This window comes from Tauraco erythrolophus, chromosome 7, assembly GCF_009769465.1.
Source record: "Tauraco erythrolophus isolate bTauEry1 chromosome 7, bTauEry1.pri, whole genome shotgun sequence".
Lineage (NCBI taxonomy): Eukaryota > Metazoa > Chordata > Aves > Musophagiformes > Musophagidae > Tauraco > Tauraco erythrolophus.
The window spans coordinates 28,354,638-28,371,149 of NC_141471.1; the positions used below are offsets into that span (position 1 = coordinate 28,354,638).

The 16,512-nt window shown below is 39.1% G+C and overlaps 1 protein-coding gene across 2 annotated transcripts in view; it reads right to left on the bottom strand.

The window, feature by feature from the left end:
• Positions 1-16,512, bottom strand: part of SLC25A13 (solute carrier family 25 member 13) — a 102,842-nt gene that overhangs the window by 47,511 nt on the left and 38,819 nt on the right. For both annotated transcript variants that reach the window (XM_086614237.1, XM_086614238.1), the window contains one exon: positions 3,741-3,880. In XM_086614237.1, coding sequence (XP_086470363.1) covers positions 3,741-3,880 — 140 coding nt within the window. The remainder of the gene's footprint in view (positions 1-3,740; positions 3,881-16,512) is intronic.

Below are 16,512 nucleotides of genomic sequence, written 5' to 3' on the forward strand. Positions count from 1 at the left end.
TAACAACGTAATAAACTCTCTAAACTCTGAAGTGTTTAACTCAAAATAAAGGCTACCTGTTCCCTCAGTCTCCAAACCCAAAAGTTGAGATATCTCACAGCATGACTGTGTTTCAAAATGAGGCTCAGTAGCTACTAGCAATTTATCAGGGGAATCTTTATAAGATGTTTACAACATCACCTATGCTGCGTATATGCAGCTAATATAAAAAATACCATCTTAAAAATAAACTGAAAAACAATAAAGCACAGTTGTAGTGTTTAGAGATGCTACCTGAATTGCAATAATTTTTACTGTTTCCCCTATTTCAGTCCAATATTGTTTACCTAAGATAGATTAAAGTTTAAAAAATACAATTCTCATTGCTTTGAAATACAAATTACACATCCTAAAGAACCTTCTCCGGCTAGACTTTCTGTAAACTTAGATATACTTAGAAAACAAGCTTCTGCCTTCCTTGATGCTGGAAGTTCAGAATTCCCCCAGGTAGCATAAGACTTTGTGAAAAATTAATTTGCCCATCATGGCAGGCATGCTGGCACCAGAATTCTCATGAAATTATTTGATATGTAGTGATTTTACCTCAGCTTTCACTTACAGCTCATTAAAAGTTTCATTACTTTCCAGTTAGATAGAAATTTATGTTTGGGTTCCATCCCAATGGATCTACAAGTCATCAGATACAGCACAATCCTTTCCACTGGAGCAGATCCCGGGGTTCAATTATGCAGAGTACTACTTCATCAACTAACATGCTGGGCACAAATAAATTCCCAGACTACGTGGAAATGGATTTACCAGGCCCACATATAAGCGTATGTTAAAATTCATCCTGCAGAACAGATTTTACATGCTGAGAATAGGGCCAATGTTGCTCTTCGTGAAGCAGACTTGCCACTTTAGTGATGAAGGAACACGACCATATCCAAACAAATATAGATGTGACAGATCAGCAGTGGAGATGTAAGAGTTAATTTTAAGCTAGCAAAATGAGAAGCAGGGTAAAACAACACATATTAAGCTCCGGGTTGATGCAAATAGATTGTTAACTGTATTACAGCCAAGTAGTTTGGAGGCTATATTTTCAGGCATCTCTGTTATTGTAGACAAAAAAAGTGCTGGTAGAATATAAATATTCAGAATCCCATATAAACTCTTCTTATTTAAAGCCAGAAAAGATCCATCTTGTGCACGGATAAAATACACTAATGTTATTTTCCACGTTATCTTCAGCTTTGCCAGAAGTGAAGATTAGCCCAAATGCTACGACAGATAATGAATATGTAACAACATTATGTGGCATAATAGGACCCAACATGAATGAATTTGAATCTAGCTGGATTATTTCATTAGAAGTTGCAAATTGCATTGTACTTACAAAGCAGTACCTGAAGCGCCTTACAGAACCATCTGGTCCATGTTAAGTGCAATGTTAAGTGCATTCACACATCAGGAATGCAGAAAGGTAATTTGGTATCCACTGTGGTCTCCCACTGTTTAAGGTCCGAGGTCTAGACATCAGACTAAGGAGACTGACTCAGGCAGAACATCAGAAGGAAAGGCTGAGTACGTTTCAGAACCTAAAGGAAGATTTCTATGCCTGCGAATATCAACCCTCCTACTTGTGCCGAGAGTAAATTCTGTGCCCAATCTTCTGTATCAACAATACAATGCTGCAAGGCAAGAGTCAGAAAGAAAACTCATGTGTTTCAAAAATTTACAGCTCTAGAAAGTGGGTTAACAGATGTACCCAATTACTGTGAGTGACTGAGCATCCTAACAGACTAGCGGACAACTTCAGCAAAGTCTTAGGAGAACTAATTTATTGGAAAGTCCCTGCTGCCCGCGCCAACGCTGAGAGAATCTTTATTAGCAGACTTAGAGCTTTTCCTGAACACATCTCAACTCTCTAGAGGACGCTCAGAACTGTCACCCTTATTCTACATGTTTATGCTCTTCCTCCCTCTTTCTGTCCTATAAGGATCATCACCAAAAGGGCTGTCTGGCTTGTGAGGACCACTGATGTGTTCCAATACAATCTTCTACTCTGCACTACAACTAGCTAAGATTCACTTTTACAGTACAGCTGGTTAAAAAATAAAAAAACAAGGCAGGGGCAAGACACACCAAAACCAAATACAATCTCCCCAGAATATGATCACATCCAAGAAAAGCCCTTTTAGACACAGGAAGAGGAACACCTCTTCACAGGACGAGAAAGCCTAGCAGTTAGGACTCATCTCCAAAGTTAGAAAACTCCTGCCTCAGCTCTTGCTTTTCCTAATTCAAAGAAAAAACATGAAAGAACCCAAAGACACAAAGTAAGAACTGAAATCTTCCAAATAGCCAGTCACGAGGTTACAGCCTCTTTTAGGCCTATGGCTCTAATCTCTCTCACTACTCCTCCCCTCTCTTTTTTTTGGCGAAAAAGTGTCCTTTTTCTCATTCTGGGTTTTTCTTCACATTTTCCTCAGATCTCTAAACAAACAGATGCACAAGGCAAACAAGACTGGTAGTCTGCTAAAACAGTGATTTTAGTCCACCAACCTCAGGATACATATGCAATGCTTATTCTGTTGTATGGAAGGAGGTACCAGAGCATATAGCCAGAGGCATCTTTTCGTAATCAAGTAACACATTTGCTTTTTTATCTAAAAGAGGTTCTAGTTCAACATTCTGTTACAAAACTGGTCTATGTCTCAGCTACTTAGGAGTTACAATAGTCAATACAAACCTCAAGGGAATACGACTTAATCATGCGATACCCGATGTCCTCTTCATACAAAGTTAATTAGGCTCTGTTCTACAAAGTCAATTTGAAACATTTGTCTCAATAGCATTATCTTAATTATTCCTCATCAAAATGATACCACCTCCTCCTGTGAACTAACATACTTGTGTAAACAAGAAAAAAAGAAACCTTGCAGTCTTGAAGCACGTTCCCATTTTAAAACTCTCTAGTGTAAATACTAATACAGGCATTAAGTATTCAGAAGGAATATAAATAAGAAACTCACGTGTTTCACCACTTCAAGGATCACTTTCCTTACTGAAGACTATTTTTAACAGTACTGCTGAAATACAGATAATCTCTTTATTTTTTTATTAGCATAACATTTTACTTTCTGTAACAAAGTATCCCAAAGAATGACTGGCCAAGAATTCCTTGCAAAGGAAAGACAGTGGTTTTTTCCTCTATATATCACAAGAAAAGCTAACTAGCGTTTCCCTATCTGAGATACCCTTAATTCAAAAAAGCTCTACAGTAAAGAAGTGTGTGGAAAAGGCTTGCAGCAAAACATCTTTATCGGATATCAGCACTGAATTAAGTACAAGTTTGGTAAACACGCTGTTTACAGACAGAAGTACTTCTTAATACCAGTCTGGCAACTGGGTCCAAAACATTCAATACTGTTATTTAACATTCTTTGACCCAAGGATTTAGGTCTAGGTTTTTAATTTCATGTCTCTGCCTACACAACAGTGTAGAAAAGATCACCTTTTACACATAGGTGCCAAAAACAAAAGAAAAGAAAAAACACCAGCTAACATGAATCAGCAATTTTACCATAAGCATATCCTATTTAACAACACACCATTGGAGTCCAGCACTCTGATTGGAAAAGACTACACTTGGTCTATCTTTCAACTTTCCTACTAGCACAGTATTTGGCAAGTTTGCAAACACTTTGATTCTTGCATCTTATTACTCTTGACAAACTGTATTGTATTAGACGCACCAGTAAAAACTGGGTGAACTCTGGATATGTTAGGTGTCTTTTTCTATCCTTTCCAAAATGCAGCTGTACGAACTCCGAATTCCAGTTAAATGGAATGTGCTGGTGAATCGTGGTCTGGCCAAAAACTTGCTTAGCATCCTCTGGGAAGAAAAGAAAAATGTTCATTTATTAATAAAATAACAATAGATACAAGTATGCATTTAAACATGCAAAACAAATATGATATTTTCTAACAGGAAAGCAATACTACTTACGAAAATTAGTAACATATTGCAAAGTAAAAGTAATTTTTTGTTTACCAAAATCACAACAAAGTTTTGAACACCCTCACAAATACAGTATTTCAAGAATCACTTTTCTGTAGTTACCTTACAGGAGCTGTGACATGTGGGGCAGGGCCTGGGGGGACATGGTGGGCAGGAACACAAACTTATCACCACATTCAGCACTAAGCAGACCTCTGCTACAAGGAGGGAGGTGGCACGACAAGTTTGTTTAAACACACCTAAGCGCAAGCTTCATAGTTTAGTTCAGTTCATAGTCCTAACCGGGCAATGGTTTATTATGGGCTTGGCAGATCTTTCGGTAGTACACAGCATTTTCAGTGAAGAAACACTATTTGAAAAAAATCAAGTTGTACAGTCAGTAATAAGGACCACACATTGCTGGAATCGGACTGTACATATTTAACTGATGTAAACGGCAACAAGATCTGAGGAAGTACTTGTCTCGCACGACGGCGCCCACTTCAATGTGATAGTCTGTCTCAGTCAAAAATAGAGGGCAAAGACATCTTCCAAAGACGAGCTCAAGACCAGAGGTTCCCAACTGCTCCACACCTTCCTTATTGCCGTACAACTCCTCCAGCAATGCCAGCCAAGAGCCAGCTCTTGTCTCCTGCTGGTTCCTGCGGGCACAGGGAGCTGGTTCCCAGGAGACACTCCCTGCCCACAGGCAGGGCCAGAAGCTGGTTCTGCTCCCTTCACGCTTTGCATAAAAAAAGACCAGGAGTCCAAACCCCAAGCTTCTGTCTGTCTCTGCAAACAGCAGAACTGGAAGCCAGTTCCCAAGCGTGGCTGGTCCCTGGGGGTGAGGAAAATGGCACAGCTTTGTGCCTGCCTGTGTGCAGAATAAGCTGGGAGCCACCTCACTGGAGCCAGCAGGGCTGGGAACCGCCTTCCAGCTCACCCCAGCACCACAAGCAAAGGTGGGAGCCAACTCCTCGGGGCCATGAGGTCTCGTCTCCTGTACAGGTTGAGTTCTGGCTCCTGGTTCAGTCCATGCTGACCTGGGGAAATCCAGCCAGGGTGAAATTCCCACTTCTAGGCAAGCGAGCAGGAAAAAGTGAGAGCGGGTGGGACGGCCGAGAGCTAGGTAGATGCCAGGAAGCACCCAAGTGAATGAAGGATAAAGACATAGGAAAAAAAGTTCCCAAGGAGATGAAAGGGGCAGGTGTCCTGCTGCACAGACCCAAAAGCAGTTGGTGCTACCCACAAGGACAATTTGTTCTAAAGCACAGGGGCTGTTCATATTCTAGAATTCACAGGGAAAGCAAAGATGATACTGTGAACCTCTTCCTATCCCTCAACACAGTCAGTAGTTTCATCTTTAAAAACACACCACTCCCTGATCCCAGGGAACCTGGTGAAAAAGCAAGTTGGATTTAACTTACAAACAGAAAGACCGACCCCAGTTAACCTGAAATTCTTAAAATTCAGAACTTCCAAGCCCTAACATCCTATGAGAATTTTCTCCAAGCAATGTCAGACAATGCCCCCAGGACAGCATTGTTCATTCATGTCTTCAAGCTCCATCACAGCCAGCTTGGATCTTGTCCGCCAGCATTCTCCAGGAGCAAAACTCTGCTCTCAGGGCAACAGGGGGGAAGGTCAATCAGTTCAGGGTGAGGTCTTGTCCCTCTACTGAATGTCTTTTATTTAGGATGGTTCCTACTGACACAGCTCAAGGCACCTTGCCACATGTAATTCGAGATCACCTTTATGAAGTTCCTTGTTTCTGCCAGACTTCCTTCAAAGAAGGGAACCAGCATGAAGAAGACAACCTGTCTCGCCTGCAAACGAGGAAATGAAGGCTGTCTCCTCCTTGTAGCGACCACTCTGGGCTTTGCCAGAGGAATGAAGATATTCCCAGAACAGCCCTGGTACCTGTCTCACACAGAAGTCAGATTCTTATCTGCTTCCTTTGTTCCCTCTCATCCTACCTTCTGAATTTTCCCAGAGCAAGACATTGGCATTTTTTTGAACGAGATTAGGAACAAGTCACCATTTACCAAAAGCTGTGTTTGGTTGCACTCCAGATTTGTCTTTGCCAGAGAAAAAAGGTGCTTTCTTACTTGATGTGATGTAATAGAGAGGAAAATCTTAGCTAGCATAAAAGCAGCCTCAAACTCCTCTTGATGGGGCCAGGCTACTCACAGTCTTTACTTCAACTTGTTAACATATGAAAGTTACAGAGTGTCCTCTGATTATGCCATAGTAATTTTATTTTAGTTATCATGCATGAGCTATCTTGAAGGAACAAAACATCTTACTCCTCCAACTCTGTGCCTTGTAAACCCTCCTCAGTTGTGGCCCAAAGGAAAACTTCCAGCTCAAGAAAATCAAACATTGAGAAGTGAAAAGAATGGTAATTTCAGACTAAATACAATGTTTAATTATTGGCATTACAAATGGCAAAGGAACCCACAGCAATGGAACTTAAAACCTCATCAAGCCAGCTAGGAATATAGTAACGTCTACATCCAGGGCATTTGTATTCCTTTGCGTATTTTAGAGATTAGAGGCTACACATACACCTCAGAAGTTCATGTAAGTACAAACACCCCTCCAAACAGTCCAAGCAGGAGATGTACATTTAATTTTTGCTATAACTTGGAAAACACAGACTACTGCATTAATGTAGGTATTTGCTACAATAGCAAAAGAGCTCCCTATGCTACTTGATCTTTTCAAAATCTCACTGTATATCAATGTCAGTATGTCTTGGCAACTAATATCAGCTGATTTTCTGACAAAGTGCATGTTGGATTATACAGCGCAGGTAGCTGACTGGAAGATTGTCTACTGTGCTTCTACAGATTCTTTGATGGCAGAAGATACAGTATCCTGTTTGTCACCGCCTCTTTCACAGATCTGTACTTCCTTTTCGCAACTATTTATGGTTCACAAACTCCTATATATGCTCAGTGAAGAGCATTTTTCCTCTTTCCTCACTAGTCTCACCACCCATTCATCTACAACAATGTCACTGACTGTCTTGTGTGTAGTAAGATTGCCCGAGTCAGACATTAAAGACTGTTTGTGCTCCATGAACACAAATCTGCAGTATTTTAGCCCACGATATAACCATCAAAAGGTATCCAGCTACAGGCTAGAACTCACACCAAGTTATTGTTCGGCTCTAACAGTATCATCTCCTAATCATCTAAGTCCAGTATTAAAATGAAAAATGGACAATTTAAAAATGCAGTTTCACCTTAAACCTGGAGCTGAAGTTCCATGGCTATCCACAAGTCACTGAGCTAAACAACAGTAAAACACAGAGAAGCAGTAACATCTTTCAGTAGCCAGCAGTTATTTTGTTTGTTTAGATCTCTTTTTAAAGGAACCTGTTTCACAGACTCACTGCATAATTTGTGATGGAAAGGACACCTAGATGTCATCTGGTCCAACCTCCTGTCAAAGCAGGTCCAACTAGTTCAGGTTGCCCACATCCATGTCCAGCTGAAGTTTGAGTATCTCCAATGATGAAGATTCTACAATCTCTCTGCGTTAACTGTGGTTTGATCCTAAATTGATATTTAATCAAAATATCTCATAAACTGAAGCTTTCAAATCTATATTAAAACACTATTTATTTGGTTTTGTTTTAAAAAGACAAAATGTTAATGCTCCAGTGTCCAGAGCTGTAAGAGCACAAGATTTAAAGTTAGCAAAAGATACAACCATTTCTGTGTTGGCATTGTTTGAACCAAAGCTGTTGGAATGCAAAATGAACAACAGGTTGACAGAGATTTTAAATATTCGTTTTTATAAATCTATGCTGTCATTTGTGTCCATCTTTAAAAAACAGTTTGAAAATAAACTGTAAAATAAATTTGAAAGTTCTAAAATAAATGTTTGTCCCTGTACTGCCTCTAATTAAAACATGCATATCTTGTCATTGATTTCTGATCACTACCAAAAACATATTCTATTTTCCCTCCAGGTGAACTGCCTGCTGATTTACAGTGGGAGTTTTTTGTCCTTTGGGTTCTGGGGAGTTTCTTCTCTCCAGTGCACTGATGTCGATGCTTAAATGCTTACCGTACAAACAAGTATAACATTCGCATTTCCATACTGTGATTAAGAATTATAACTAGAAATAGAGTGCTTTGGAATAACCACAGACTCTCATGGCACAATGAAGACCACCAGATTCCCCCAGTGAAAACTGTCTATTTGGAGATTTGAAATTCCAAAATGAACAAACTGAAAATCATTTTCCCACTATATTTCACCTTTAAGAAAAGATCTTGGAAATCTTCAGCTCCTTCTATGCATTAATGAAGTCTATTGGGAGCACTAGTTGCACGTGTCATCTAGTCGCTTGACAGAACAAGCTACTAAAATCTCTACAGGCTACAGTACATAAATAGCTGTCGTATTAAATCTGAAATTCTTTCGAACTATTTACTTGCACAGGTACCTAAACGTTTCATGCAGTGTCATCATTCAGTCCAACGAAGTTAATCCTATCTCAATGCATAGTTAGAAAGAATTTCATCATCATCTACAAAAATCCCATTCCCCTTACAAAACAGCTGCAACATTTCTGCAGAAAAGCTGTCACAATTGGCTTTGTTTTATGTAAGTTATATGCTATATACATTTTATATATGTTGTGTGTCATACCTGCATGCATTTAAGCAATTTGTGTGCATGGTATAGAAAATCTGTACCAAAAACCTTGGGCCTTGATAAAAAACGAGATTTATCCTGATGATAATGGTAATAGTAACCTCTGTAAAGAACACAGGCTACCTTCAGCAAAGAGGGAAAAAAAAAAAAAAAAAGACAAATTTGAAAATACATGAACTATCTTAAGTTAACGAGAGTTCCACATGCACCAATAACCTTTTCAAACAGTAACTGCTAGTAACTGCTTCTATATTCATCATACTTAAGGCATTATACTGAGCATTATAGCTACAACTTGGATTAAGCAACGCAAAATTAATGCAGAGAATGTGGAATATATTTTAGTATAAAGATTATTTTAGTATAAAGAGATAAGGTTTTTTAAACCTTAACATGCAAATCTCTGTCATTCTGCTCAGACAAAAGGTGATACCTTTATAAAATGTTTTGTTAATGGTTAAGTACTTCTGTTCATGCATTTGGAAACAGCTTCCTTGAAACGGTTGTAATAAAAAGAGCATTTTTTTCCAAAGTCATTTAAAATAAATCCTGCAAAGAAGGAAGTCTAGTTGGTGAAATTAAACTACGTAAGAGTAGCTGTTTCACTATCGTGACTAGGAAACTCCAGCACCTTGCCAATTGCCAAGCAAGACCTGACCAGGTGAGAACAGAATGATTTCCACAAGCTTTGCAATGGGTCCTCACTGACCATTTGAAACAGCTCTACATTCTTCCATAATCTCCATGACTCTTAGTGCACCACCAGGTTCTGCCACCTCTTCCCCATGCCTCACCCACAAGCATGTGGATCAGGGTTCGCGCAGAGACACAGGAGAAAAGAGTTGGGAGAAATATCATCTCAGGTTCTTGGTCCTCCCTGCCTGAGCCATCCCACAGGGATGTCTGCACCTGCCCATGTACTTTGGTGACCCCAATCCACCGATCTGGCTTCCCAGCCTGATTTCGGACCTGCCTCGTCCCTGTGGACTTGTCTAGCTGTCACTGGACTCTCGGCTGAACCTGGTCACCGTCACCAGACCTGCTCTGCTGTCCTTGCTCAGGCAGCATGGGACCACACTCCATGCTGGGTGGTCTCTGCCCATGCCCCAGCCTCCTGGCACCCTCACTCAGCTGCAGGCTCAACTGCCTGGCAAAGACGCTAGCCCTGCTGCTCCTGACCACAGGAAAAAGTACAATAAATTTGTGCGAAAGTACATGTGTACAGAGACGTGTATATATACATGTCAAAAACACTCAAGTAATAATATTTTGTATTACCTTGTTTTACTGGAATTGTTCAGGTTTAACCAAGGTTTGGGTTGGCTTTTTTTTGTCTGAGTTTTTGGGTTGTTTTGTTGGTTATTATTTACTGTTGTGAACTTGAAGTACACAGCTAGTTCGAGTTTATTTCTGTCCTTCTATGGTCTGGCACTAGGATGCCACATGTTCTACAATGATGACTTTTTATTTTAGAAAACATATGTCTATATCACATTTGCTCAGCTAAGATGTGGAATGATGGGTAGTCCAACTACTTGCTTGGTTGTTCATTTATCCCCATTCGCCCAGAAGTGGTACAACACTCTGGAAGTACAAGCGCTACAACCACCTTCTCAATCTCCCTGCTGCTTTGTAAAGGGAATGGGTCGAAATAGTTTTACAGTGCTGTAATTTAAATAACACATTGGAATAGCTTGATTACTAAAGATTGCAAAGGAAAGGTACTCATCCCTTCAACTTTCCTCAACAAAGCAGTAACAGCAGGAAGGGCTGTCACAGCCACCTTCTTCCACAGGTTAGAAGCCCTGAAATAATACTCTAATGCTGTATTTTCACTGCCTCTTAATTCCTTGCAAAACATGGACCACAACCTATTCTGCAATTCTGAATTTATTTTTTTTTTTTAAATCAAATTAGGTTTTTTCCTTCTTAAAATATTACTAGGAAGATACCTGGTAGAACACTCAAGCTGAAGATGGCACAGTAGAAACGGAGCACATAATTTGAAGATAATGGGATTGTATTACACAACTCAAGAAGGGTGTTGGGGGGGTGATTTGAAAAAAAGCTAGCAGCTCAGGTCAGTGCAATTTATCTGTGCTCTATCATGTGGCACCACTACTATTTTAAAACGGATTCATTCACAAGAGTGCAAAACCCTCCATTAGTGCACCTAATCCATTTAGACTGAGATCAGTTTCATCTGCACCTGAAAAACGTGGCTGAACATATACACTTGCATACAAACACCTAAAAAACCCTGAACTCACTTCTTTTGATCATTTGTGTGCATACATGTGTAAGTGGTAGCTTTTTCTTTTTTTTTTTTTTACAGGACTAGTTACTCCAAATTCAGACAAAAGCCCCAAAGACAAAACTAAACTTGAATTTAAAAAATGGTAATTTTAACCAATTTAACTATGTTGAGCTAGTCCATGCTGAACTGTCATGGACAAGCAGAGGTTTCCACCGCTTAACATAAGCCAGTGTTGCTTGTGTGTAACCAAAGCTGTCATATCAAATTCAATGCCCCTGTTTCCATGTGGGTAACTGAAATCATCACCCGGACTCATTTCTGTTATCCCTATCATGGAGATGTTAAAAACACAGGACTTTCAGAATTCAGACTGACTCAACTCCTTTCTTTACACTGGCAGGGGCTGACTTCACTGCAGTTGTCCAGGAATACATATTTACCTTGGAATTCATACGATTGTTTTCTACAGCAGTTTAATTTACCAACCAAAGTGATAAAAGCAAACTCCTGGCTCAAAGAAATTATCCTAAACTTTACTCTCTAATACAGACTTGAGAGCTCTATTTCTTTAACAGCTATTTTGCTTAGATAGACGGTATAAAAAAAAAAAAAATCACTTTCTTGCAAAGCATTAACATACATTTCCCCCACTTAAATACTTCAATTTCAAATGCACCACAAAATGTACTCCCACAACAATACTCTATTAGTATAAAACTATTTTAGTTCAATTAAAATGTCTAACTATCTACCCCCAAACCTACCTAAACTGTAATTTTCACTTTGAGTACTTCCAACAAATTCTCAGTTTTGTTTTCTTTTATCAGCTTATCAAATCAGGTCCTGCATTCCAAATGTTGGAAAAAAATAGTCATTAACTGCTAGGTAACAGCAGATTTTCCAATTTAGAAAACTAAATTACATACACTGCAAAAGTATGTGTATTTTGCTATCTGAAATTTCATATTAAAATTTGTAATAACAAAGCACTTTCCTAGCTCTTAGGTTCTGCTGAAGTTTTTACCTTCTAATCTGTAGTTCCAGGACAATTTGACAAGGGGATGGGGAAAAAATTAAAACAAAAATTGAGCGTAAAGTGGTATACTGCTGCTGCCACAGTTTAAATATATTCTGGTGTGGAAGCTTCTGGTTCCTCCCCAAATGCTGCCTAGTAATCATTTTGAGCTTTTTTTTTCCAACAGGATACATAGCTGTAGGAAAGACAGCTTACTTTCAGCTTACCGTTAACCAAAGAGTAACCCTATATAGTTGAAATTTACTCTCAAATTGGCTTTTTCCCACCTTTTCCACACCCATTTTTTTTTTGTTTTTAAGTAGCACGAAACAGGAAGAAAGCTATTTTAGCTATCTGAGTATGTAGTACTCTTGAATTATCCCACCAACCGGAAGTGCTCTGTTATCTCTACCTTTTAAAATTTGAGCCATTGTAGTCAATTGTGCAAATCTACAGTTAGCTTTCATAAAAAGTGGATTTTTGATCCACTGAACTGGAACAGCTTCTGAGTAGTTCTTCTGATCTCTGACAACACATGCATGCCAATCTGATATTGGTGTGCATCTACATTCAGCTGTTCAGAAAACACTGTTCATAAGTCATTAAAAAAGTTCCAAAAATCAGGGTGGTTCTTTTTGTAGTACAAACCAATCATTTTAAGAAATGCAACAAAGCTCCATATATATCAAAAAAATGGATGTCTTCACACTGTTTTTTCACTTCCAGGTAACATACTAACATCTGGAGCACATCAATGAAAAGCAAAAGCTGATGATGTTCATTGGGCTGCCCTCATAAAATGAACTGGTTAACTCAGCACATCTCCAGGCAGAAAAGAGACTGTACTGCAACAGCCCCAACAGAGTTCCAGCACCCTTAGAGGCAGTCACACCAGGGCAGAGAAGCAGGAGGCTGGAGCCTCTCACTAAAAGTGGCTGCTTCTGTTCAGATATGAACCACATCCATTCTGTGGTTGGAGGAAGGAACAAAGGCTGGATAGCACCTGTTGTACACAGAGGAGAGTTTAAGACCAGTATTGCTAACCAAATCAGATGTCTTAAGTAGACTTTAAAGACGACAACAACCAAAAAAAAAATCACCCAAACGCCCCCAGCAAACCATAAAGTCCAGTACGAATCCTAACAAAAAGTTCAGCACACATTCCCTTTTAGGAGAGAGTCACTAGCTACTAGTTGTAGCTTCACTGCCCCATCTCAACTTTTCAACAAGTTCAGAGCAGTCTTACATGTTAATTTTACGTTAATGAAAACATTATCATGAGAACATGCTTGTGCCACCATGATTTTTCCCAATCAAAAGATCCACGATAAGCTTCAAGTTCAACCCTCTGTTGAAAATGTTCTCACTTTGAAAACCTCTTACCTTCCTCCTCCTCTGGTTGTTGGTGCTCATCACTTCTAAAAATTATGAATTCACTTCCTCATGACATGTCCATACACTGTACAATTCAGCTTGGCCCTAATTTTTGACTGAGGTACCTGAGCACATCTGTTAACTCTGCTAAACATTGCAAATAACCCAAAAGGCAGGCTCTTTCCAAGAGTACCATCACTTTCAGCACTTAAGACTCTAGATCCAAGCTTGTCTGTTTCTTCTGTCCTTGGATGTAAGGGGAAATAACATGGATTTATACACAGAACATTACATAACTGGCTTACAGAAAAGGTTTTCAACATTTTTCCAAGGTGCAATCCCTTAAAAATATTTCTACTTGAGCTGTGGATATCCATAATTTCAGTTTACTGGGAACAGCCTTACATTTCTTTATTACTTCTCCTGGTCTCCGTAAAAGCGAGCAACAGACTGCCAGAGCCTGAAGACCGCAGGTTTGGAAAGCACTTGGCCCCATCAGGGCATAAAAACTAAATTTACCCCTTTTGCCCTGAAGAAGAATAGTAAAAAAGCCAGATCACTTCCACCAAGATAAACAGGATAACCTGGGTAACTAAAATAAAATATCACTTTTATTTTCTCCATATTAGATAGTTGAGAGTTGATGCACAGGACATGGATGGAGAGGCTGATGGTATGGGGTCATACCGTGAAGAAGGGTGGGCTAAAGAAGGACCTCAATGCTGTCTACAACTACCCAACGGGAGAGTGAAGGGAAGACGGAGATGCACAGTGGAAGGACAAGAGGCAATGGATGCAAGCTGGAACACAGGCAATCCCAAATAGGCATCAGGAAATTATTTTTCACTGTAACAGTGGTCAAACACTGGAAGATGCTTGCTCATAAAAGCTGGAGAGTCTCTACCCTCAGAGATATTTAAAACCTTGATTGGATGTTGCCCCCAGAGCCACCTGGTCTTGATGGCCCTGCAAGGGTTTGAACCAGATGCTTGCCACTGTCGCTTCCAACCTAAACTATTTGATAATTCTATGATCATTCCTTGGGTTTTGGTAATGAACAAGAGACATGCTCAGCCTTTAGTCTGATGTTTGTCAGTAGGCAACTTTGATTTTAAAAAACCAAACCAAACCAAACTACAAAACAAAACCAACAACAAAGAACAAACCAAAACACCAAATTTCAGTTTTGGATGATTTAGAAAACTCAATTGTATTTTCTAGACCAAATGAAACACAACTGTGTAAAAGGATGGAGCTTCTTCTAATACTTAAGCTGACAGATGTACTTTGTGACTGAGCAGGGTTTTTTTACTTAGGATGCCTTCATGAAAGTCTGCCTGGTTACATAACATTCTAGTTAAAAGAAAAAACAAAACAAGAAAAACTTGCCAAGTTCACATATGCCTAGAAATTAAATTATCTGAAAATAGTATCAAGAAGATTTCAAAAATTGTTTTGAAGAAAACAAATTTGAAGAAAATACCAAGTCTACCTTACATCCTCTTTTAATTAAAACTGGCCATTATTTGTGCAAAATCCAGTACAAACAACAAAAAATATCAGAGACTAAACAAATTTTGTTCTTGTAATGTTGCCGTTGGGATCATCATACCTAGGCAACTGTCATTTACAAACCAGCAAATGTTTCACTGTGTAGGTGTAAGCTAACACATCACTAGCTACAAATGGTTTCTAACCAATTTGAACTAGCAATGGAAATTTCACTGAAAAATACTGAGTATTGTAATTTATCAAGTGACTAAAGCTTACAGCCTCAGCAATTTATTTTGTTAGTTCAGATTTAGCTTTTTCCTTGCTTTACGTGGCATTGAGTGGACCAGGCTGGGCATCACTAAGCTAGGTGTTGTGCAAGAAAAAAAGAGTTATAGATCCCATAAGAAGAGGCAAGTCATACCAAGCAATTACAGAGCAAAGCATAAAAAAAATACTGCTCTGCAACAAAAGCAAGAGCTAGCTCACACAGTCTGAACCTAATCCTTTGGTCAGGGAAGCAACTGTGAGACTCCCGTAATAATTCGTTGCATATTGAAAAAGTATCAGAGCATTATCATAAGAGGAAAAAACCCTGAAGCTCATCACAATAGCTGTATAGCTATTTAAAGCTCTGTTAAGAGGTATGCGCTTTTAGAAAGTTTACAAACAAGTATTCAGGTAATTCAAGTATCAGATAAGCAAACAGGAGTGCTTAGTAAGATGTATCATTAATTAATGTGTTTATCTAAGAACTGTACTGATATAATTAATAACAGAAGTAGAGACCCACAATAGCTGCTGTCTACATGTATATCAAGTTTTGGTTTGAGACAAAAGCAGAATACATTGCTCGATTCTGCAGCTGTTATGCTAAACGAGCAACAATTTGGGTTTGCATTCCCCATTCCCTTCATGTTTTTTCTTGGTTTGGGGGTTTTCTTCTGCTTTTTCATTTTTATTTAAGTTAAACAACCGACTTCGTTTACAGCATACCCCTATTTCTCAAAGCAGCACAGCACAGCATCCATTTTGAAACAGCTTCAGGTTGAATTAGAGGACCTTTTAAACAACAAAAACCCAAAACCAGAAAGACACACACTATACCACAACTATATTTCATTAAATACAAGAGCAAAAATTTCTATCTGACGGGAAATTCTATTCTAAAACAAATCAGAATTAAAATCTTCATAGCCAGGTTCTATGCCAGTTGGCAGCACAGACTCGGGCAATCACATCTCTTTTTGAGCCTTTCCTTTCCTGGTGAGCAAAACAAAAATGGACAACACTTATTTTGCTCCTCACTAGGGCTGTGAGAACCGGTGCAAGAAAAGGAAAGTTCCAGTCCCTGGATATCACCGCTGCATTATTCACAGCTCAGAACTGTTACCTCCCATCATTTCAGTTATCCATCCGAAATTAGAAATGAAGGTTAAGACGACTTAGTTTTTAAACAATGACGTTTTTACCCAACCGCCTCACCTTTTTTTAAACACCATCTAGTAAAGAATTTCAAAGGGCTCTGCTTCTTTAATGAGGCATTAAAATACAGTCATATGACAAAAAAGCAACTCTACTAAGTCTCTTAAACCCCTGGACTTACATTATCAGCTTTTATGTGCCTGTCAACACTCAACAGTAAGAAGCAATGGTTTGCTCTTTGCCTTGAATTTAAAAGCCAGCTAAACTTCCTCCCACTTTCCTGCTGAGAGC